We start from the raw sequence: 24,726 nt of genomic DNA on the forward strand, positions 1-24,726 counted from the left end.
CCTGCTATCTCTGCTTTTTGCTCTCTTAAAATCCCCCTCTAGTATGATTAAATGACAGCACAGGTACGTATAGGTATTACCTTAAAATTCATTTGAAAGGATGTCTAAATTAAAGGAAGTTAACATTAATGGCATATGTAGCTCCTCATCTGTGGAAATGATCTTCACAGTTCATAATCAAACCTTCTCTTCAGTTGTACAGTTTTCCACCTCTAAAGACGGTGTGCTGTCCTTGTGGAATGAATGTGCGCGTCCCCCAGACATCCATGTCAGCTCACTGGATTTGTTCCTGCAAGCACTGAGCTCACACTACTCGGAGCAAATAAATGCACAGCAGCAAGGTCTTGCCGATGCAGGTAGGTGACCTATGCCCTTGGTGTGTGTGTGTATGTTTGTGTATGTGTGTATATGTGTGTGTATGTATGTATATATTTGTGTGTGTGTGTGTGTATGTATGTAAGAAAACTGGTCTGGGAGGCTGCCAAGAGGCCTACAGCAACGTTAAAGGAGCTGCAAGAATATCTGGCAAGTACTGGCTTTGTGGTACATGTGACAACAATCGCCCGTATTCTTCATATATCTGGTCTATGGGGTAGAGTGGCAAGATGGAAGCCTTTTCTTACAAAAAAAAAACATCCAAGCCCGGCTAAATTTTGCAAAAACACATCTGAAGTTTCCCAAAAGCATGTTGCAAAAGGTGTTCTGGTCTGATGAAACCAAAGTTGAAAATTTTAGCCATAATTCCAAAAGATATGTTTGGCGCAAAAACAACACTGCATATCACCAAAAGAACACCATACCCAAAGTGAAGCATGGTGGTGTCAGCATCATGCTTTAGGGCTGTTTTTCTTCAGCTGGAACTGGGGCCTTAGTCAAGGTAGAGGGAATAATAAACAGTTCCAAATACCAGACAATATTGGCACACAACCTTTAGGCTTCTGCTAGAAAGCTGAACATGAAGAGGAACTTCATCTTTCAGCATGACAAGGACCCAAAGCATACATCCAAATCAACAAAGGAATGGCTTCACCAGAAGAAGATTAAAGTTTTGGAATGGCCCAGCCAGAGCCCAGACCTGAATCCAATTCAAAATCTGTGGGGTGATCTGAAGAGGGCTGTGCACAGGAGATGCCCTCGCATTCTGACAGATTTGGAGTGTTTTTGCAAAGAAGAGTGGGCAAATCTTCCCAAGTCAAGATGTGCCATGCTGAAAAACTCATACCCAAAAAGACTGAGTGTTGTAATAAAATCAAAAGGTGCTTCAATAAAGTATTAGTTTAAGAGTGTTCACACTTATGCAACCATATTTTTAGTTTTTTATTTCCCTTTACCTAAAAGATTTCAGTTTGTTTTTCCATTGAGTTGTACAGTTTATAGGTCACATTAAAGGTGGAAAAAGTTCTGAAATGATTTATCTTTGTCTGATTTTTTTACATCACAGAAACCTGACATTTTAACAGGGGTGTGTAGACTTTTTATATCCACTGTATAATATATATATATATATATATATATAGTGTGCGTGTGTATCTATATATATATATATATATATATATATATATATATATATATATATATACAGGTAGCCCTCAGTTTACGCCGGGGTTAGGTTCCAGAAGGAATGGTTGTAAATCAAAACCGTTGTAAATTGAAACCCAGTTTATAATGTAAGTCAATGGGAAGTGAGGGAGATAGGTTCCAGGCCCCTCTTAAAATTGTCATAAGTAACACCTAATACATTATTTTAAAAGCTTTGAAATGAAGACTTTAAATGCTAGACAGCATTATAAACCTAATAAAATAATCACACAACACAGAATATATAATTAAAGTTAAATGAACAAAAACTTTTTCTAAACAGCATTATAAAGCTAATAAAATAATCACACAACACAGACTTCACTTGCATTTCTCTGCAAACAGTTCTTTCTATGCATTCCAATCTGGACTCAGTTATAGACAGGAAGATCTTGTTCCTTTGAAATCTGCTCTATAGCTCAGATCTGGTTAAACTGATTAATTTCAGCTTGCTTGGCTTTACTGCAACACAAGCGGACAGCTCCACCTACTGGCTATTTTAATAAATGCACTGCTTCACAATGCTTTTCAATAGCAGTCACATGACTGGAAAAAAAGGTTGTTATTCTGAAACGGTGTAAATTGAACCGTTGTAAAACGAGGGCCACCTGTATATATATATATATATATATATATATATATATATATATATATATATATATAAATATATATATATGTATATGTATGTATGTGTGTATATATATATATGTATGTATACAATGTGTGTGTGTATGTGTGTATATATATATATATATATATATATATAATGTTATTTATATTTAGGAACACTTTCTAATTCTTAAGATAAGTAAAATGTCCTATGTGATGTGTGTCTCTGTGCTTTGCATTGCAGTGTTTATGCGATTGGCAGAGGACATCTTGGATCATAAGTTGCCAAGGCGTCCTCGGACAGCTTACGTTGAACAGGTGACCATCTTTCAATACTGGAGTCACTTTGAGCATCTGAGTACCACTTCCCTGGACTCCTATATGTTGGAGTTGGCAAAAGAAGGTACAATAGGGTTAATTTATGTATGTATATATGTGTGTAGATTGTGTTTGTGTGTGTAAAAACACACATTGCTTAAAGGCACATTGTACTAGAAAAAATGACATTGAATACTTCCAATATCATGCACTCATAAGTGGTTAAAAAGTAGACTTTATTCCAAAACTTTTAAAAATACAAAAAGCACTTAGTCATAAGCCTCTCATTTGTTATTTTTTATTTTTTTACTATTCACCCTGGAACTCTGTTTTAATCCCCACAAAGGGGTGTTAATCACATAGATAAAATTCCACTTTGGAGCCACAGAGAAATCCTAAGAAGGAAACAGCTGGGGTGCTGCAATTTTTGTTGAGTTCCAAGGTGAGTAGTGAAAAATATTACAATTAAACGTCATTGTTTTAATACAATGTCCCTTTGTTAATCTATGCTATATATTATGCATATAATATTAGCATTTTCTCTTTTTCCAGTGCTCTTTGTGGAAAATCTGAATTCTGATGACCAGAATGTGGTGCTGCGAGCGCTGAAGCGGGTGCCGGAGTGCACAGTACAGAAGGAAGGATTCAAAGCTTTAAGTTTGCTGCTCACTAACGGGAATAGCCGCGTCATCAGCGCTGTGACCACCCTCTTGAGAGGCTTTTCAGAGCACCAGAAGTTCAGAGAGCGGGTGAGGATATGTAGCTGTATATTTACTTGTTTTCCTACCTTTGATTACTAGCCAAACTTTTTACTGTCTCTAATAAACAAATTTAACTTTTTAAAAACTGATTGCTTCTGTTTTTTTAAGACTGATGATGCATTCCTCAGCCGTCTGACTAGCATATTGTCAGTGAAATGTATTTTTGCTAATGTTTCTCTTCTCCTCCCTCTGTGAATATCTAATTTACACAATGTGCCTATGTAAACTCTCTTTTCTTCTTCAATGGAAAGAGTCCACAGCTGCATTCATTACTTTTGGGAAATAAGAACCTGACCACCAGGAGGAGGCAAAGACACCCCAGCCAAAGGCTTAAATACCTGTCCCACTTCCCCTTCCCCCAGTCATTCTTTGCCTTTCGTCCTAGGAGGTTGGCAGAGAAGTGTCAGAATTTAATTTGTCTCTTATGGAGGGTAGTACTCTTCGACATGGGACAGGAGTTTTAAGTTGTCCTATCAGTCTCTCAGTGAGGGCTTGGATGAAAGTTAGTCCAGAGATGCAGGAAGAGTCTTTCTGCAAAACCATCCCGACTCATGTTAACAGTTCCTCAAGCAATCGGCGTTGTCTAACTTCGCTCCGCTGCCTGCTTTCTTCTCTCAAGTCCATTGCGGAGGCGATGCTACTATCCGTCACACTTGAAGGGCCGTGTTCCTGTTCCACGGCATAGATTCTGGTAAGATTGTTTCATTTTCTTTCTATGTGAATATACTGTACTAATGTTTTCCCGAGAGGCTACCACCTTGCGGGACTAACTTAACTTAAGGGTCTCAGTGAGTCTCCTTTTAGTATCTTGGAATCAAGGGTTAATATCTCCTAAGGGGGGTTATTGAAACGTTTTTTTTTTTAATCATGTTTGTTATGTGATTCAATCTGCTTATGTGTAGTGTTAAATGGCCTCATGGCGTTGAACATATAGTCCTTTGGAAGTGACGCGACCTTATGGTTGGGCGTGCGCTATTTTTGGACTATACGGTTTACCTTCTGGCCGGGCGTGATTACGTTCCGTCTTCCATTTCCACATTCCTGACCGTGTGGCGACGGAGAAATTCTAGTTTGCAGGGGTCTGGTTCATAGGAGGTTTTAAGTGCCCAAGCCATTGTGGGTGTCAGGTGCCGTTTTGTTTTGTCTTAAAATAGTCCATATTGGGATATTCTCTATCCTGCTATGGAGGATTCTGATGCTGAGACTGTTCAAATTTCAGACTCCGTTATGGAGGATTCTGATACTGAGACTATTCTAATTTCAGACTCGGATTCTTCATCCGGGGAAGAATCCGGATTGGCCTGGTTGACACATGTCAATTAGTTATGTTCGGTGTGCCGTATTAGAGCGCCTGGTTCCTTGGGCACGGGGAATCAAGGGTCAGCTGAGCCATCCTCCTCTGGGGGTCCTGTCCTCCAAGAGGCGAGTTCCCTACCGCTCCATACTTCTACACATGCGAGTAACCCAGATTATGATTATCCCTCCATGCAGGGCGGCTTGTTCCCCCCCCCCCCCCCCCCCGAAGGTTGCAGCACGTTTTCGCTTCCACATATTCTTGGAGATTATTCGTCTGCAGAGTCCAGACGTTTATGCATGATTGTGCTCGTGCCCTATTGTCCCGGGTCTTCCGCCTTGGGGAGGGTCTGTACAGTTCCCTGCAAGTGTAACTGTCCCTGAGTGTTGTGCCTTTCGTTAAAGAGTCTTGCGACTTCGCATCTTACTCAGACATGTTTTTCAGTTATTAAATGAGGCTATGTTTCTCGGATATGGGAATTTTCAGTCTGCTTCAAATGGTGCACCTCATTAGACATGTGGGGATGATGTAATCTCCCGACTGTTCTTTTTGAGATCCTTCACAGTTTTTTGGAAGATTAGGGCTCCGTTTGGCTGGTCCTGCGGTAGGCCTGTTTTCTTCTTGGGCGTTAACCTATGGGTTGCCTTATATTTTCTTTTTATCCGATTAGGATGTATTTTAATTTGTTTATTATTTTCCTTTGGGAATCATTAACTGGGATCAATACTCTCTGTTACTTCTGCGGAAGTGTCTGTGGGGACATGTTAGTCCTATGTTTGTCTGTCCCTTCTTCCTCTCTGAGGGAGGATTTATGCAACTTGACGGTTAGGACCTGGGTTGCAGGCTTGTCCTGTTGGGTTTGGTTCTGTCTTGTGACTGTTTAGACACGTGGCACTGTTCATTAAACTAAGCATTCTAGAGGACCTGTGGGTTTGCAAGGCAGGAAGGAAGGGTTGTCTTAGTCCTTATAGCCTTCAATTTGGATGACTGGGTCAGTGGAGTTTACGCTGTCACTGTCTTTTGTGTCTGGTATTGTCAGACCCTAGAGTTCTTCCCCCACGTGGTGGAGAGTTGGAGGGCTTAGCGCCTTCTTACCGCCAAGGGAGCGGTTTGGCCTTTTTCTTTTGAGGCTTGGGGATTGTCCTTTTAGACTTGGTCCTCAGAAGCTAGTAGTTTGAAGGGTAGTTCAGCTGCCTTGCAGCGGATGGTTTGCAGAATGTAACCAGCTGCAACTATTGCACATCGAGTGTACTGTCTAGCTGTTTTTCTGAGACTTTTTAATCTTCCTCTGAGGTCTCCATGTTAGGTCTCCTTTTAGGGGCCTGGGAGATGTTGGTTCCCTGTTAGGGACACTGTGCATGGTCTCCTTGGTGGGGTTCCTCCCGGAATGGGGGATGGTTTGCGCCCCTCTCTCCCTGTGATCATTCGCTTGTACGGAGGTGATGTGGAGACCAGCCTTTGCTCGAGTGGTTTTGAACTCAAGGTTTCCCCTTTCCTTATTGTCCTGAGGCTGTTGGTGAGTCTAGAAGCTCTAGTCTTGTTGTACGACTTTTACCACCTTAGCTCCTTTGGAGTGTGGGACTTCGGCAAGGGGTGGTCTCATCCTTAGGTCGGGACTTGCAAGTTTTTCTCGTTATACGGTTTAATCTGGATATTGCATTAGTATCCCCTTTGGTCTGGGTTGTTATTTCAGATGGGGTGTTAAGTTTGCGGGTATTGTTGGTTTAAACAATTGGGGGTCCTGGCCTGTTCTCCCTGGGGCTTCCGGTTGTTGAGTTTCACTCAGCATTTTCCCTTGTGGATCCCGTTGTGGGTTGTTACCAGACCTTGGGCTCCAGGGTTGGTTCAGGGTTCCTCAGTTCCTGGAAACTTGGGCTATGTCCTTTTACTCGGAGTACTTGACCTGGTCTTGGTTGGCCAGGTTTTCTGAGGCCGTTGCTCATTGGGCTTGGTTTGCACCTTAGGCGGTTCCCCTTTGTCAGCTTGCTGTAGTATCCAATGAATTCACTTCTCTGCAGGTGAATGGACTTGCAGTGGCTCTGCTGCTCCTATTGCATATTGGTTGCGTGTTAGCAGGCTAGTTTTTAGGGGAATCACTTTCAACAGGGCTTCTGGGTTGGGGATTGAGCTCTTCTTTAGCCTGTGGCTTGTGGAAGGTGCTGCCTTTTAACCCTTTCCCCTTCTTGGGTGAGAGCTTAGTCTCCTTTTTATGGAGATGTGGTCCTTTTCTTAGGGCTTCTCCTGGATCAGGAGATGGGACCTGTGAGTTTCCTTAGCTGAGAGGGATATTCCCTCTGGGTTGTTCATTCCATTTGGAGTCTTGCTGGCTCTGTGTCAAGACTAAGTTGGACCTTTTTGCTAGACCCTTTGGGTCTACGGTCCTGTTGTCTGTTCTAAGGAATCGGGTTGCACCCATGCTCTGTTGGATTGGCTGTGGCCATTCTTCCGCTCGTCTTTGAGCTGGTTTTGGGGTTCTTCTGTTCCCCTGTTTTAGACCTGCCGTTGCTGTGGCTGGCCCGGCTGGGAGTGGGTTCTGAGAGACGTTGTCATCTCCAGGATCTAGGTGGGCTTAGTAGCTATAGCTAGCTCCCTAAGCTTACAAGCAGAGGGATAGCTCCACCTTGGGTCTGGGTGTTGCTTCTCTTTCTTGGGGGACCTTGTGATTCCCCCTTTTTTGGAAGACCTGTGGGTCTGTTACACATTTTTTGTAGCAGAATACTTCAGTGATCAAAGTTCAGATGATGTGAGGACTCCGTCTTCTGTTGTTTTTTTGGTGCTTTTGCATGACGTTTGAGAGAAAGGTTTCTCTGTTCTTATGCCCGGTGCTATACCTTCGGTTTCACCTGGTCTGGGTGTAGTCTCCCCTTGTCTGTCGGGACCCTTTTTGGCCCTTGTGATTTGGGCTAGCTCTAGGGGTTTTCCTTTATGGCTTGTGACCTTTCGTTTTTTTCCTTCGGTTCTCCTGGGCCTATCCCTTCGGGAGTTTAGGCTGTCGTTCCCTTTTTTTGTGAGTGGTGATGGATCGACTGTTGGGCGACTGTGTCTCCTGGGGGCCTGTTGGCTCAGTTGTCTTATTTTGCGGTCTCTAGCTAGGCTCTAGACTACTTGCGGGTTAGTGTCCTTTTCCTTTTAAAGTTTTCTCGGCTTCGGACAAAGCTGGGTTCTTTGCTGGCAGTGGTTTGAGGCTTGGTGACCTCAGAATGAGCCGCCTATTGTACCCTCCCGTCTTGGCATTCAGTGTCCTCTATAGCTTGGGTATTGTTTTCCCAAAAGTAATAAATGCAGCTGTGGACTCTTTCCATTTAAGAAGAAAAAAATAAATTATGCTTACCTGATGATAATTTTCTTTTCTTCTGATGGAAAGAGTCCACAGCTCCCCAACCGTAATTTTTCTGTGGGGGCGTCCTTTTTTTATTCTTCTGGCACCTTTCACAGTGATATTTCTTCTACTGTTCCTTGTTCCTCGGCAGAATGACTGGGGGATGAGGGGAGTGGGAGGAGTATTTAAGCCTTTGGCTGGGGTGTCTTTGCCTCCTCCTGGTGGCCAGGTTCTTATTTCCCAAAAGTAATGAATGCAGCTGTGGACTCTTTCCATCAGAAGAAAAGAAAATGATCAGGTAAGCATAATTAATGTTTTTGAACTGCATGAAAAAGCTCCTAGAGAAAACAACAGATTCAGGTTTTTTTTAAATAAAGTTTGAAGGGATTGGAAAGTCAAAATGAAGCTTTCATGATTCAGAGCATGTAATTTTAAGACGCTTTTAAATTCCCTTCTATTTTCAAATTTGCTTTTGTTCTCTTGGTATCCCTTGTTCAAAAAGAATACGCACATATCCTATACTAGTGGGAGCTGCTGCTGATTTGTGCATACACACATTTGTCTCTTGGTTGCCACCTCAGCTATGTTTTCCTGGACACTTCTGAGTTACACATGCAGGGTGTGCAGGAAGGAACATGTATTGTGCTTCTGGACAGATCAATTCATATTCCTCCCTGCAGCATGTGTAACGCCTTAGTGTCCAGGAAACCATGACTAAGGTGGCAACCCTAAGAGCAGTGCTGCTCCTTCAGCAAAGGATAACAAAAGAATGAAGCAAGTTAGATAGTTGAAGTAAATTGGAAAGTTGTTTTAAATTGTATTTTCCATCTAAATCATGAAAGAAAATTTTGGGGCTTGCTGTCCCTTTAATGGATTAAAGCAACATGGAAACTGAAACTTTCAGGAAACTATAATTTTATACAAACTTTCCAATTTAAATGTACTTCTGTTATCAATTTTTCCCCTTTTCTCTTGGTGCCCTTGGTTGAAATGTTGCCCCTATTCATGAGGTGTCATACTGAGGTAGGCTCAGGAGTGTGTATGTATCTTAACCACTATGTGGTAGCAGTGTTTTTCTAGAGATTTAGTTGCAGTAGTACTGATGTCTCCAAACATAGGTACAGTCTCAGTTTCTACTTATACTTTTTTTTTATTAAACAGCTCTTCTAGCTATACAGCACTAGCAGTTTTTACCATAGAGTTTTTCCATAGAGTGGTTTAAGTTTCTGCAGGCTTAAGGCATTCAAGCTCTTATAAAAAAAAAAAAAAGTCAAGCTTCCTGGTAACATGTACAGATCATCAACCTGTTACTCAACTGCAAAATACTGCAAACTTTTGGGCTAAATTTTGTCCATATTTTAGCTCCTTAAAGGGACATGAAACCCACAATGTTTCCTTCTTTCCAATTTTCTTCTATTACGTAATATGCTTAGTTCTTTTGGTATCCTTTGTTGAAAAGTATAAGTCGGTAGGTTCAGGAACTGGGAGCTAGCTGCTGATTGGTGGCTGCACATATATGGGTCTTGTTATTGGGTCACCTAATTTGTTCAGCTAGCTCCCAGTAGTGCATTGTGGCTTTTTCAACAAAAGATACCAAGAGAATGAAGCAAAATTGACAATAAAAGTAAATAGGAAAGTCGTTTTATCTGAATAATGAAAGAAATGGGTTTTCATATCCATTTAAGAGTGGGAATAATGTAAGATAAAATTTCAAACTGTGTGTAATTTTTAAGTATCTGTCTCCCGTCAAGTCTAAATAATTTATTACCAGTCATTAAAGGGATATTAAACAGTGCTCCTTTAGTAAAAAGAAATATGTTAATTAGAGGTAAACATAAACAGAAACAGATTGTGTTAAAAAACGGCAAACAAGTTACTTGTTTTCTTGCTAATGAGCACATAGAAATTCTCAGTTAATCCATTGCCCACATCTAGACATGAGAGCAACCATTACAGAACTTATGTTACACTGTGACTTTATTTATGCAGCAAAAGTCCTCTTCTGAACATCGGCAATAAACTAATTGCATCTAGCAGAAAGATGTCTCCTAGCAACACTTCAAATGAAATAATTTGCCTTTATGCAGAGGCCCCAGCCCCCTTTTAGGGCTGTGACAGAAAGTAATGGACCCTGCACAAATGAAGTTAAAAAAAGTAATAAAAGGTCAAATTATTTTAAAATTATGAATAATACATATTAAAATTATTTTTAAGTATAACCCACTGCTTAGTGTCTCTTTTTCTTTTGCATGATGTACCGAGTACACGGATTCATCCTAACTTGTGGGATATTGTCCTTCCTGACAGGAAGTAGCAAAGAGAGCACCACAGCAGAGCTGACTATATAGCTCCCCCCTTAACTCCACCCCCTAGTCATTCTCTTTGCTGGCTCTAAGCAGGAAGAGTAAAGAGAAGAGGTGTTAAACTGTTAGTTTTATTTTATTTCAATCAAGTGTTTGTTATTTTTAAATGGTACCGGTGTTGTACTATTTACTCTCAGGCAGGACATAGATGAAGATTTCTGCCTGGAGGATGATGATCTTAGCATTTGTAACTAAGGTCCACTGCTGTTCCCACAGAAGCTGAGGAGTACAGGAAAACTTCAGTGTGAGGAACGGTTTCTTGCTATACAGCAATGAGTTATGTTCACTCATATTTTCTGCAGAGATGGTGTTAACTCAGAAAGACTGACAGTGTCCCCTTTAGGGGAAGGGGAAGCAGTAATCCTAGTGTTATCAGAGGTTTTTACTAGCTTGCATAAAGGGTTAATTTTTTGTGGGCACTCAGTTTGTTATGTGAATTTGGGACAAACGTTTTTGTGTCTGGGAGTAACATTTTCTGTTTTATGGGACATTTGCTTGAGGGTTCTTTGGGGTTGTTTATAACCCACATGGCTTTCAGGCAGGGTTTGTTAGTTTTGTGTAGGCCCCAGCAACATCGAGTGAGGTGGGCGGGTCCTACATTTACAAGCAGCAAGCAACTTCTCCTGAGGTCCTGATAGTCTTCTGAGGGACTAATTGAAGCTTTAAACCCCATATTATCGCTTCCTAAGGGCAGGTAGGGCTGTGGCAAGGTGCTTTAGGGGGTTTTAACCGGTTTTAGACATATTTCAATCCGTTTTTTTCATTTGGGGTTTATTGCTTATTAACTTGTGGTGCAATCCTTCTAAAGCTTAGTGGGTACACTGTTAAAAATTTCAGAAAAATTTAAGCAATTTTAACCTGTTTTGCAGTTTGTGTATGACTTTTTTTCTCTTAAAGGCACAGTACCGTTTTTGCAAATTGTGTTTTTTTTCCATTAAATAAAGTGTTTTCCAAGCTTGCTTGCTTTATTACTAGTCTGTTAAACATGTCTGACACTGAGGAAACTCATTGTTCAATTTGTTTAGAAGCTATTGTGGAACCCCCTCTTAGAATGTGTCCCACTTGTACTGATATGTCTATAAATTGCAAACAGCATATTTTGACTTATAAAAGTTTGGCATTTGTTCATTCTCAAACAGAAGGAAATCAGGTTTTGCCATCTAGTTCTCCCAGTAAACCTGTCTGAGGGAGAGATTTCTGATTCAGGAAAGATGTTTCCTCAGGCAGATTCAGATATGACGGCATTTAAATTTAAGCTAGAGCACCTCCGCTTATTGCTCAGGGAGGTTTTAGCTACTCTGGATGATTGTGACCCTATTGTAGTTCCAGAGAAATTGTGCAAAATGGACAAATATTTAGAGGTTCCTGTTTACACTGATGTGTTTCCGGTCCCTAAGAGGATTTCAGAGATAGTTACTAAGGAGTTGGATAAACCAGGTATTCTGTTCTCTCCCCCTCCTGTTTTTAAGAAAATGTTTCCCATTTCTGACACCATAAAGGACTCATGGCAGACGGTCCCTAAGGTGGAGGGAGCTATTTCTACCCTGGCTAAGCGTACAACTATACCTATTGATGACAGTTGTGCTTTCATTGATCCTATGGATAAAAAATTAGAGGGTCTCCTAAAGAAAATTTTTGTTAATCAAGGTTTTCTTCTTCAACCTATAGCATGCATTGTTCCTGTAACCACTGCAGCTGCCTTTTGGTTTGAGGCTCTAGAAGAGGCTCTTCAGATGGAGACCCCACTAGATGATATTTTGGACAGAATTAAGGCTCTTAAGTTGGCTAATTCTTTTATTACTGACGCCGCTTTTCATCTTGCTAAATTAGCGGCTAAGAATTCAGGTTTTGCCATTTTAGCGCGTAGAGCGTTATGGCTTAAGTCCTGGTCAGCTGATGTGTCATCTAAATCTAAGCTTTTGTCCATCCCTTTCAAAGGTAAGACCCTATTTGGGCCTGCATTGAAAGAGATCATTTCAGACATTACTGGAGGGAAGGGTCATACCCTCCCTCAGGATAAGTCAAATAAGACAAGGACCAAACAAAATAATTTTCGTTCCTTTCGATACTTCAAGAGTGGTCCCTCTACCTCTTCCCCTGCTGCAAAGCAAGAGGGGAACTTTGCTCAATCCAAGCCAACCTGGAGACCTAATCAGGCTTGGAACAAGGGTAAACAGGCCAAAAAGCCTGCTGCTGCCACTAAGTCAGCATGAAGGGGTAGCCCCCGATCCGGGACCGGATCTAGTAGGGGCAGACTCTCTCTCTTTGCTCAGGCCTGGGCAAGAGACGTTCAGGATTCCTGGGCAGTAGAAATTGTAACCCAGGGATACGTTCTAGATTTCAAGGATTCCCCTCCAAGGGGGAGGTTCCATCTTTCTCAATTGTCTGTAAACCCAACAAAAAGAGAGGCGTTCTTACACTGTGTAGAAGACCTTTTTACCATGGGAGTGATCTGCCCAGTTCCAAAAGCAGAACAGGGGCAGGGGTTCTACTCCAATCTGTTTATAGTTCCCAAAAAGGAGGGAACCTTCAGACCAATTCTGGATCTCAAGATCCTAAACCAATTCCTAAGAGTTCCATCTTTCAAGATGGAGACCATTTGGACTATCTTACCATTGATCCAGGAGGGTCAATATATGACCAACATGGACTTAAAGGATGCGTATCTGCACATTCCTATCCACAAAGATCATCACCAGTTCCTCAGGTTCGCCTTTCTGGACACGCATTATCAGTTTGTGGCTCTTCCTTTCGGGTTGGCCACGGCGCCGCAAATCTTCACAAAGGTGCTAGGGTCCCTTCTGGCGGTTCTAAGGCCACGGGGCATAGCAGTGGCGCCTTATCTAGATGACATTCTAATTCAAGCGTTGTCCTTCCAACTAGCCAAGTCTCACACGGACTTAGTGTTGGCCTTTCTAAGGTCTCAAAGTGAACGTAAAAAAGAGTTCTCTTTCCCCCCTCACAAGAGTTTCATTTCTAGGGACTCTGATAGACTCGGTGGACATGAAAATATTTCTGATGGAGGTCAGGAAATCAAAGATTTTGTCCACCTGCCGAGCAATTCATTCCATTCCTCGGCCGTCAGTGGCTCAGTGTATGGAGGTAATCGGACTAATGGTAGCGGCAATGGACATAGTTCCGCTGCAACTATGCATGCTCAATCAGTGGAATGGGGATTATGTGGATTTATCTCCTCAGATAAATCTGGATCAAGAGACCAGAGACTCTCTTCTTTGGTGGTTGTCACAGGATCATCTGTCCCAGGGAATGTGTTTCCGCAGGCCAGAATGGGTTATAGTGACGACAGACTCCAGTCTTCTGGGCTGGGGTGCAGTCTGGAATTCCCTGAAAGCTCAGGGTTTGTGGACTCGGGAAGAGGCTCTCCTACCGATAAATATTCTGGAATTAAGAGCGATATTCAATGCTCTCCCGGCATGGCCTCAGCTGGCTTCAGCCAGATTCATCAGATTTCAGTCGGACAACATCACGACTGTGGCTTATATCAATCATCAGGGCGGAACAAAGAGTTCCTTAGCGATGATAGAGGTCTCAAGGATAATCCAGTGGGCAGAGGCTCACTCTTGCCATCTGTCAGTGATCTATATCCCAGGTGTAGAAAACTGGGAGGCAGATTTTCTAAGTCGTCAGACATTTCATCCGGGGGAGTGGGAACTCCATCCGGAGGTGTTTGCTCAGCTGGTTCGGCTATGGGGCACACCAGAATTGGATCTGATGGCGTCTCGTCAGAATGCCAAACTTCCTTGTTACGGCTCCAGGTCAAGGGATCCTCAGGCTGTACTGATAGATGCTCTAGCAGTACCCTGGTCGTTCAACCTGGCTTATGTGTTTCCACCTTTCCCTCTCCTTCCACGTCTGATTGCCAGAATCAAACAGGAGAGAGCATCAGTGATTTTGATAGCGCCTGTGTGGCCACGCAGGACTTGGTATGCAGACCTGGTGGACATGTCATCCATTCCACCATGGTCTCTGCCATTGAGACAGGACCTTCTGATTCAAGGTCCATTCAAGCATCCAAATCTAATTTCCCTGCAACTGACTGCTTGGAGATTGAACGCTTGAGTCTATCAAAGCGGGGTTTCTCTGAGTCAGTCATAAATACCTTGATTCAGGCTCGAAAGCCTGTTACCAGGAAAATTTATCATAAGATATGGCGTAAATATCTTTTTTGGTGCAAATCCAAAGGCTTCTCCTGGAGTAAAATCAGGATTCCTAGGCTTTTGTCTTTTCTCCAAGAGGGATTGGAGAAAGGATTATCAGCTAGTTCCCTAAAGGGACAGATATCTGCTCTGTCTATTTTGTTGCACAAGCGTCTGGCAGATGTTCCAGACGTTCAGGCTTTTTCTCAGGCTTTAGTTAGAATTAAGCCTGTGTTTAAACCTATTGCTCCGCCATGGAGTCTAAATTTAGTTCTTAGAGTTCTTCAGGGGGTTCCGTTTGAACCCATGCATTCCATAGATATTAAGCTTTTATCTTGGAAAGTTTTGTTCCTAGTTGCTTTCTCTTCAGCTCGAAGAGTTTCTGAACTATCTGCATTACAATGTGACTCTTCTTATCTTGTGTTCCATGCTGATAAGGTGGTTTTGCGTATCAAGCCTGGGTTCCTACTTAAGGTTGTTACTAACAGGAATATCAATCAAGAAATTGTTGTTCCTTCTCTGTGTCCTAATCCTTCTTGTAAGAAGGAACGTCTGTTGCACAACTTGGACGTGGTTCGTGCTTTGAAATTTTATTTGCAGGCAACCAAAGATTTTCGTCAAACATCTTCTTTGTTTGTTGTCTATCCTGGAAAGCGTAGGGGTCAAAAGGCTACGGCGACTTCTGTTTCCTTTTGGCTGAAAAGCATCATCCGTTTGGCTTATGAGACTGCTGGACAGCAGCCTCCTGAAAGGATTACAGCTCATTCTACTAGAGCGTAGCTTCCACATGGGCTTTTAAAAATGATGCTTCTGTTGAACAGATTTGTCGCTTCATACCTTTTCAAAATTTTATAAATGTGATACTTTTGCTTCTTTGGAGGCTATTTTTGGGAGAAAGGTTTTGCAAGCAGTGGTGCCTTCCGTTTAGGTTCCTGTCTTGTCCCTCCCTTCATCCGTGTCCTAAAGCTTTGGTATTGGCATCCCACAAGTAAGGATGAATCCGTGGACTCGGTACATCATGCAAAAGAAAACAAAATTTATGCTTACCTGATAAATTTCTTTCTTTTGCGAGTCCACGGCCCGCCCTGTCTATTCAAGACAGATAGTATTTTTTTATGTAAACTTCAGTCACCTCTGCACCTTATAGTTTCTCCTTTTCTTCCTTGGCCTTCGGTCGAATGACTGGGGGGTGGAGTTAAGGGGGGAGCTATATAGACAGCTCTGCTGTGGTGCTCTCTTTGCTACTTCCTGTCAGTAAGGACAATATCCCACAAGTTAGGATGAATCCGTGGAATCGGTACATCGCAAAAGAAAGAAATTTATCAGGTAAGCAAAATTTTTTTTTTTTTTTATTGCAACAATGAAACACTGTTTTTTCATATGTGGTTTTGCAGGCTCTTGTGTGTTTCTTGGAGCAGTTGGAAGATGAGGATATGCAGATGCGAATTGCAGGCTGTGCTGCTTTGGGATGTGTAAAGGTAGGACATTTTTGGTTGTGGCATTCTGATATTTAGGAGTATTGTAGAAAAGCCATGTTTCCTCCAAACCTAAAAGTTGTAGACATTGTTAACAACCTCTTTAAAATGACACATTACTCAAGATGTTTCTATCCTGTATATGGATGAGCGCCATTTAAAGATGGGAAAAATATATGTTTTGCATGAAAATAGTTGTAAAAAGATGTTTACATTTAAAGTCAAACTAACAAGAAGTTCATGTTTATGTACAACATTTGTTTTCCAGCACAAGAACGTCCATTCTTTATAATAGGTGATACAGAGAAATGTTTGAATATTATAATTGTCCTTTAAACAAATCCTTAAAGGGCCAGTAAACCTAAAAAATAATGTTATATAATTCTGCACATAGTGCAGAATTATATAACATTATATTAGCATTAGCTTTATAGAACATAATATTCCCTGTGAATTTTTATAAAAAAAGACTGTTTTTCAGACCCGCTCTTCTGAGCGGGTCTGTTTTTATCACAGAGCGCATCTCAGTCACAGCCCGGCCCGACCACGCCATTACACTCAGTGCAGCTCGCTCCTGCTCTGTCTGACAGCGAAAGCGAGCTGCACTGAGCGTAATGGCGCGGTCGGGCTGGGCTGTGACTAGACAGCTGGCCAGACATGCTCAGTCTTTTTTTATAAAAATTCACAGGGAATATTATGTTCTATAAAGCTAACGCTAATATGCATATATATGCAGAATTATATAACATTATTTTTTAGGTTTACTGGCCCTTTAACAGCCCAAAACTGATACAATGGCATTCTTTATCCATCTAGTGGTCCACTTCCATCTAATCCCTTAGTTACCCCCTTGACAGTGGACATTAAATACCTTGTAATAATAAATTATTATACTATATGATTTCTGGAGTAGACAAGGATAGCCACGGTCAGTTTGTTAGCAATTGTTTTGCAGTTTATCATATCAACCCTGCTGAGGCCAACTAGGGACAGTTATGTGTTAGAGTTAGACTTCTAAAGCCAGTCATGTGCACTTCCAGTTCTCAGAATTGCAAAACCTACCATTTTTAGACTCTGGAAATAATGAAAGTGTATTGCAAAGGTTTTTTCTACTTAAACAATTTACAGTTGTAAACTCTTTTTAGCAATACCCACATGTATAGCTACCTTGTCAGTTGCTGTATATGAATTTCCATCTTAATGGGAGGAGAGTCCACAGCTTCATTCATTACTTGTGGGAATTAAGAACCTGGCCACCAGGAGGAGGCAAAGACACCCCAGCCTAAGGCTTAAATACCTCCCCCACTTCCCTCATCCCCCAGTCATTCTCTGCCTTTCATCACAGGAGGTTGGCAGAGAAGTGTAGGAAGATTCGGAGTAGTCTCTTATGGAGGGTAGTACTCTTCAGAATGGGACTTGAGTTTTAAGTAGTCCTGTCAGCCTCTCAGTGAGAGCATAGATAAAAGTTAGAGTCCAGAGATGCAGGGAGAGTCTTTCTGCGAAACCATCCCGACTCAGATTAACAGCTCCAAAATCAGTGTTGACGAGTTTCGCTGCCTGCTTTCTGCATCAAAGTCCACGTCAGGAGCGATGCTACTACACTGTCACACTTGAAAGGCCATGTTCCTGTTCCACGGCATAGATTCTGGTAGGATCGTTTCATTTATACACATTTGATAATGCAAGAAGACAGGGTCACAGTTGTCTCCTTTTATCTGTTTAGAAGCAAGGGTTAATATCCTCGGAAAGGGGGTTATTGAACAGGGGGGATTTATGCATAATTTTCTTTGTGTTTAATGCTGCGACGTGTGAGATGAGGCTCTGTCAATGTGTGAACAGTCAGGTCCCTTCGAGAGATATCGATGCAGTCTTTTTTGGCGGGTTTTCTCTTTAGTGCAGGGGCGGTCCTGCATGGCACTCCATGTGACCGGGTGTAGCCTCTTTAACTTCCTCTTTCTTGAGCAGCGGTTGCAGGATAAGAAGCATTTTCTCTGTGGTCCGGGTCATAGGAGGTGGTGAGTGCCATTTATTTTCTATCTAATCCATAATAAAAGCGCAAGCTATGGAGGACTCTGATATGTTAGAGGGTACTCCCTCATTAACCAAATCTAATACCTGTGTTTATTGTGAGGAGGTTCCGGTTGATCCGCCTGCTCAACTATGTTCCACATGCTTTGATAAAATTGCAATATCTAAAAAGAATAAGATATTCAGTACAACTGAGCCGTCTATCTCTGAGGGTTTCTCCGTCCCGCGAGGTGCGTTCCCTACATTCATCTCCTATTACACATGCAGCTCCCCAGGGCACTACTAATCCTCCCGCGGGAGGGGCCCTGTGGCCGCCAGATTTTGCTGAGCAGTTACAAACGGCGGTCTCTGCGGCCTTCAATGCCTTACCACGCCCTGCTTTAGCGCAATCGAAAGGTGAAACAAAGCTATTTGTCCCAGGGGTCATCTACTCCGTTGGATGTCTGTGATAGATTATCCGCTGATGAAGACGATTCCGACTCTTTGGAGGACGCTCTTTCTGGGTTGGAATCGGCGACATCTAGACCTCCGGCTGTGGAGGAGCCAGACTTTAAGTTTAAAATAGAGCATTTGCGTTTTCTGTTGAAAGAGGTGCTTTCTACGTTAGAGGTTCCGGACCAAAACTACCGGAGGAACCTTTCGATCCCTAAGCTAGATAGGGTTTATGAGGACAGGGTGGTGCCTCAGACTTTCCCCGTTAAGATGGCTAATATTATTAAGAACGAATAGGAGAAACTTGGCTCGTCCTTTTCTCCCTCTTCTTCTTTTAAAAAACTGTTCCCCATTCCGGACTCTCAGCTTGAGCTGTGGGGGGCCATCCCTAAGGTGGATGGTGCTATCTTCATGCTCGCTAAGCGCACAACTATTCCGCTCGAAGATAGCTCTTCGTTCAATGAACCCATGGATAAAAAATTAGAATCCATGTTGAGAAAGATGTTTTAGCTCACTGGGTTCGTTTTTCAACCGGCAGCGGCAGTTGCTGCGGTGGCTGGAGCTGCTACTTACTGGTGTGACGCTCTGTCAGCTATGGTTGAGGTGGAGACTTCCAGGAACGAATTAAGGCCTTAAGGGTAGCTAATTCATTTATCTGTGATTCATATATGCAGATTATTGGCCTGAATGCCAAGACATCAGGTTTTTCTGTCCTAGCCCATAGGGCTCTGTGGTTAAATTTGTGGTCTGCTGACATGACTTCCAAGTCTAGATTACTGTCCCTCCCGTTTCAAAGGAAAGTTATTTTTGGTCCAGGACTGGACTATTATAGCCACAGTCACGGGAGGCAAGGGTGCTTTCCTACCGCAGGATAAGAAGAATAAGCCTAAGGGGTCTACTTTTCGTCCCTTTCGTTCTGACAAGTCCCAACGCCAGAAGCCTGCGGCGAAATCTGAGCAGTCCAAGGGATCTTGAAAGCCAACTCAATCTTGGAACAGAGCCAAGCAGAGGAAGAAGCTCACCGAGACAAAAATAGGCATGAAGGGCCAGCCCCGATCCGGATCGCGTAGGAGGCAGACTATCTCTTTTGTGCGGAGGCTTGGATGAGAGATGTTCAGGACCCTTGGGTTTTTGGGGGGTCATCGCCCAAGGTTACAGGATAGGATTTAAGACTCATCCGCCAAGGGGCAGATTCCTCCTTTCAAAGCTATCATCAAGACAAGAGAAGAGAGACGCCTTTCTAGAGTGCGTGAGGGATCTCTCCTCTCTCTGGGTAATCGTACCAGTGCCTCTGGCAGAAAAAGGTCTGGGGTATTATTCAAACCTTTCTGTGGTTCCAAAGAAGGGGGGCACGTTTCGTCCGATTCTGGACCTAAAGTGCCTAAACAAGTTTCTGACTGTCCCATTGTTCAAGATGGAGACGATCAAGTCTATCCTGCCCCCTGTTCAAGAGGGACAGTTCCTGACTACAATAGATTTGAAGGATGCTTACCTTTACGTGCCAATCCACAAGGATCACTTCAGGTTCCTAAGATTTGCATTTCTGGACCAACACCTCCAGTTTGTGGGCCTGCTATTCGGCCTGGCGACTGCCCCAAGAGTCTTTACGAAGATTCTGGGAGCGATGTTCGTGGTGGCGAGAGCCAGAGGTATTGCAGTGGCCCTTATCTGGACGACAGATAAGGATGGATCTCATGGATGGAAGATAAATGTAGGAAAGAGTTCCCTGGTTCCCAGCAACAGAGTGAAATTCCTGGGCGCGATAATAGATTCCATATCTATGAAGATTTTCCTGACAGATCAGAGACTTTCAAGATTGCGTCCAGCTGTCTTGCCCTTCAGACCTCCTCAAGGCCATCTGTGGCCCAGTGTATGGAGGTGATTTGGGCTCATGGTGTCCAGCATAGATGTTATTCCATACAGCAGGTTCCATCTCAGATCTCTTCAGTTGTGCATGTGAGACAATGGAATGGTGATCACTCAGATATATCCCAACAGATCTCTCTGGACAACCGAACGAGGGAATCTCTCTCTTGGTGGATCTGTCCAGGCCAACTTTCCCAGGAGACATCCTTCTTGAGACCATCCTGGGATATTGTGACCACGGACCCAAGTCTGTAAGGATGGGGAGCTGTTTGGGTGCCAGGAAGGCACAGGGCAGGTGCATTCAAGAGGAGTCGCTTCTCCCAATTAATATTCTAGAACTTCGATCGATCTTCAACACTCTGAGAGCTTGGCCCCTTCTGGGGTCGTGCCGATTCATCAGATTCCATTCAGACATCATTACCTTGTAGCGTACATCAATCATCAGGGGGGAACTAGAAGCTCCCTAGCCATGAGGGAAGTATCTCGGATTCTGGAGTGGACGGAGACCCACAACTGTTCACTATCAGCGATCCACATTCCGGGTGTGGACAACTGGGAAGCGGATTTTCTCAGCATACAATCGTTTCATCCGGGGGAATGGTCTCTCCATCCCTAGGTGTTTGTGGAGATCTGCATCAGATGGGGGACGCCGAAGATAGATCTCATGGCGTCCAGACTCGACTTCAAGCTAACCAGATACGGGTTGCGGTCCAGGGATCCCCAGGCAGAGCTGATAGATGCCTTAACGGTGCCTTGGGAGTTCAACCTAGTCTACATATTTCCACCGTTGCCACTTCTGCCTCGAGTAGTGGCCTGCATCAAGCAGGAGCAAGCTTCGCTATTCCAATTGCTGCAGCGTGGCCGCGGAGGATGTGGTTTGCGGATCTGGTGGGGATGTCCTAGTCTCCTCCATGGAGGTTACCTTGTCTCAGAGATCTGCTGGTTCAGGGTCCCTTTCTACATCAAAATCTCGATTCTATGAGGCTGACTGCATGGAGATTGAATGCTTAGTCCTAGCTAAGAGAGGGTTTTCTGAGAGAGTTATTGATACTCTCATTCAAGCCAGGAAGCCGGTCACTCATCGCATCTATCATAAGGCGTGGAGGACCTACTTGTCTTGGTGTGAGGAACGTGGATATCCCTGGCACAAGCTTGCGGAGCTTCCTGATATTCAGTCCTTAGTTCAGGCTCTGTCTAGGATCAGGCCTGTCTTTAAAAATTCCGCTCCATCTTGGAGCTTAAACTTGGTACTTAAGATTTTGCAGAAGGCTCCGTTTGAGCCTATGCATTCCCTTGACATTAAAATTCTTTCCTGGAAGGTTCTATTCCTACTGGCTATTGCATCGGCACGCAGAGTCTCTGAGTTGGCGGCCTTGCAATGTGAGCCTCCTTACCTGGTTTTTCACGCCGATAAGGCTGTTCTTCGCACTGGGTTGGGATTTTTTCCCAAGGTTGTGTCGAATCGTAACATCAATCAGGAGATAGTAGTTCCTTCCTTGTGTCCTAACCCTTCTTCTTCAAAGGAAAGGTTGCTTCATAATTTGGATGTGGTTCGAGCCTTTAAGTTCTGTCTTCAGGCCACAAAACAATTCAGACAGACTTGGTCTTTATATGTTGTGTATTCGGGGAAGCGCAGAAGCACCACAGCCTGCAAAACCTCAGATTATGGTCTGCCTCCTTTTGCCCTCCCATTTTTTTCATTCAGTGTCCTCTTGAGCTTGGGTATTTGTTTCCCACAAGTAATGAATGAAGCCATGGACTCTCCTCCCATTAAGATGGAAAACATAAATTATGCTTACCTGATAATTTCATTTCCATCAGTGGGAGGAGAGTCCACGGCTCCCTCCCGTTTCTCCGGTGGGTGGACCTAAATTTATTTTGTTCGTCTGGCACCATTTATACCCTGATATTTCTTCTACTGTTCCTTGTTCCCTTGGCAGAATGACTGGGGTATGAGGGGAGTGGGGGAGGTATTTAAGCATTTGGCTGGGGTGTCTTTGCCTCCTCCTGGTGGCCAGGTTCTTAATTCCCACAAGTAATTAATGAAGCCGTGGACTCTCCTCCCACAGATGGAAATGAAATTATCAGGTAAGCATAATTTATGTTTTTTCTGTATCATAAAATAAAATAATTTGATATATAAAGCAACTCACACTCTGCCCGAACTTGACTAGTCTCTCGAGAAATGAATAAATATATAATACTTTAATGTGTGATCCAATATCAAATGTATCTTAGATGCATCTTATATATCTGTCATAAAGCCAAATGAACCGTATCAGAGGTAACTAACTGCAGTCTATACCGTTCCTAACCCCATTTACTAAAATAGTAACAATTGCTGTGCTCCAACACCCCCAACACTAATAGCTGGATCCTCTGCATCAGGTTGCAGGGTCAGGGCAGTGGTACTGAGTAGAAAAAACAAACGCATTTCGAATATAAAACTTGCCATCTTATCAGGATTCTTTTTTTTTTTTTCTGCACAATATGTTTATTAATTTGGTCATTTCTCCAACATTGGTGTGTCCGGTCCACGGCGTCATCCATTACTTGTGGGAAATATTCTACCCCACAGGGAAAGGCAAGGAGAGCACACAGCAAGAGCTGTCCATATAGCTCCCCCTCTGGCTCCGCCCCCCAGTCATTCTCCTTGCCGCTCTGAACAAGTAGCATCTCCACGGGGATGGCGAGGAGTTTGTGGTGTTAGTTGTAGTTTTTTATTTCTTCTATCAAGAGTTTGTTATTTTAAAATAGTGCTGGCTTGTACTATTTACTCTACAACAGAAAAGTGATGAAGATTTCTATTTAAGAGGGCTATGATTTTAGCACAAGTAACTAAAATCCATTGCTGTTACCACGCAGGACTGTTGTAACCAGAGAACTTCAGTTGGGGGTAACAGCTTGCAGACTCATCTGCTTCAGGTATGACTAGTCTCCTTCTAACAACACAGGCTAATGCTAGATGACAGTCATTTTTCCCCTCAGGGAAAACGGTAAGCCATTTTTCTTTCACCTCAGCAAAAAAGATAACAGGCTTCCCCTTTTTGAATTTTATGCTGGTAGACACTGTTAGGGGCCAAATCGATTGGTTTTTATTACAATATCATGGCATTTGAAATGTTTTATAAGCTCATATACACTTGGGGACGTTTTTTATTGATCTAGTCAGGAAGGCCCCTTCACTCTAGTGTACTGAGGGAGGAGGCCTCATTTTGGCAGTTGATTTCAGGCAGTGCATGCAGTCTCATGTGAGAGGGTCATGTGGCTCAGAAAGTGACTCCAGAAGGCTTTTTTCTGTGGATGGTTGACCCCTAAGGAAGGTAAAAGCTACAGCAATGCTGGTGCAGGGATTGTGGTGTATAAAAACGGTTAAATCCAACAATTAGCTCCGGTTTTAAGAGCTAGAGTCTCCATATTTGCTGTGCAATACTTTATAAGCATTAAGACACTGGGGTCCAAATTTCATAAAAATCGGATATTGCCTTCATAGTTTTTTGAACATTCAGAAATAAAGTGTGTCATTTTATTATTTAAAGAGACGGTAACGTTTTTGTTTAAAATTGTTTTTATTGCATTGTTTGCCTGCCTAAATCTGTTTAACATGTCTGGGCCATCAGATAACCTATGTTCTGTGTGTGTAGAAACAAATGTGGTTCCCCCTTCGAGTGTTTGTGATAATTGTGCCATAGCGTCCAAACAAAATAAGGACAGCTCTGTTACATTTCATAATGTTGCCCAAGATGATTTATCTAATGAAGGTAGTGGGGATAGTTCTACATCCTCTCCTTCTGTGTCTACACCAGCTTTGCCCGCGCAGGCGACACCTAGCGCGCCAGTGCTTATTTCTATGCAACAATTAACAGCAGTAGTGGATAATTCTATAGCAAATCTTTTATCCAAACTGCCAGCATTTCAGAGAAAGCGTGATTGTTCAGTTTTAAATACAGATAAAAAGGATGAACAATCAGACGCTGACGATGCCTTATCTATTTTACCCTCACATCAATCAGAATTGGCTGTGAGGGAAGGGCTGTCTGAGGGTGAAATTTCAGACTCAGGAAAAATTTTTCAACAGGCAGAACCTGATATAGTAGCATTTAAGTTTAAGCTAGAACATCTCCGCGCTTTGCTTAAGGAGGTATTAGCTACTCTGGATGACTGTGATTCTATGGTAGTACCAGAGAAGTTGTGCAAATTGGACACATTTTTAGAGGTCCCAGTGCACGACAACGCTTTTCCAATACCCAAGAGGGTAGCGAGCATAGTGGATAAGAAGTGGGAGAAGCCAGTTGTACCCTTTGCCCCACCTCCTTTATTTAAGAAAATGTTTCCCATAGTAGACCCTAGAAGGGACGCATGGCAGACGGTCCCGAAGGTTGAGGGAGCTGTTTCAACACTAGCGAAGCGCACAACTATTCCTATAGAGGACAGCTGCGCTTTCAAAGATCCTATGGATAAAAAATTGGAAGGATTGCTTAAAAAGATTTTTGTTCAGCAAGGGTTCATCCTTCAACCAGCTACGT

The 24,726-nt window shown here is 42.9% G+C and overlaps 1 protein-coding gene across 2 annotated transcripts in view; it reads left to right on the forward strand.

The window, feature by feature from the left end:
- The window catches only part of LOC128646092 (rho family-interacting cell polarization regulator 1), a 439,097-nt gene that overhangs the window by 390,612 nt on the left and 23,759 nt on the right, over positions 1–24,726 (forward strand). For both annotated transcript variants that reach the window (XM_053699534.1, XM_053699533.1), the window contains exons 17-20: positions 195–356; positions 2,432–2,590; positions 3,058–3,254; positions 15,794–15,877. In XM_053699534.1, coding sequence (XP_053555509.1) covers positions 195–356; positions 2,432–2,590; positions 3,058–3,254; positions 15,794–15,877 — 602 coding nt within the window. The remainder of the gene's footprint in view (positions 1–194; positions 357–2,431; positions 2,591–3,057; positions 3,255–15,793; positions 15,878–24,726) is intronic.

The sequence above is a fragment of the Bombina bombina genome, chromosome 1 (assembly GCF_027579735.1).
Source record: "Bombina bombina isolate aBomBom1 chromosome 1, aBomBom1.pri, whole genome shotgun sequence".
Taxonomy (NCBI): domain Eukaryota; kingdom Metazoa; phylum Chordata; class Amphibia; order Anura; family Bombinatoridae; genus Bombina; species Bombina bombina.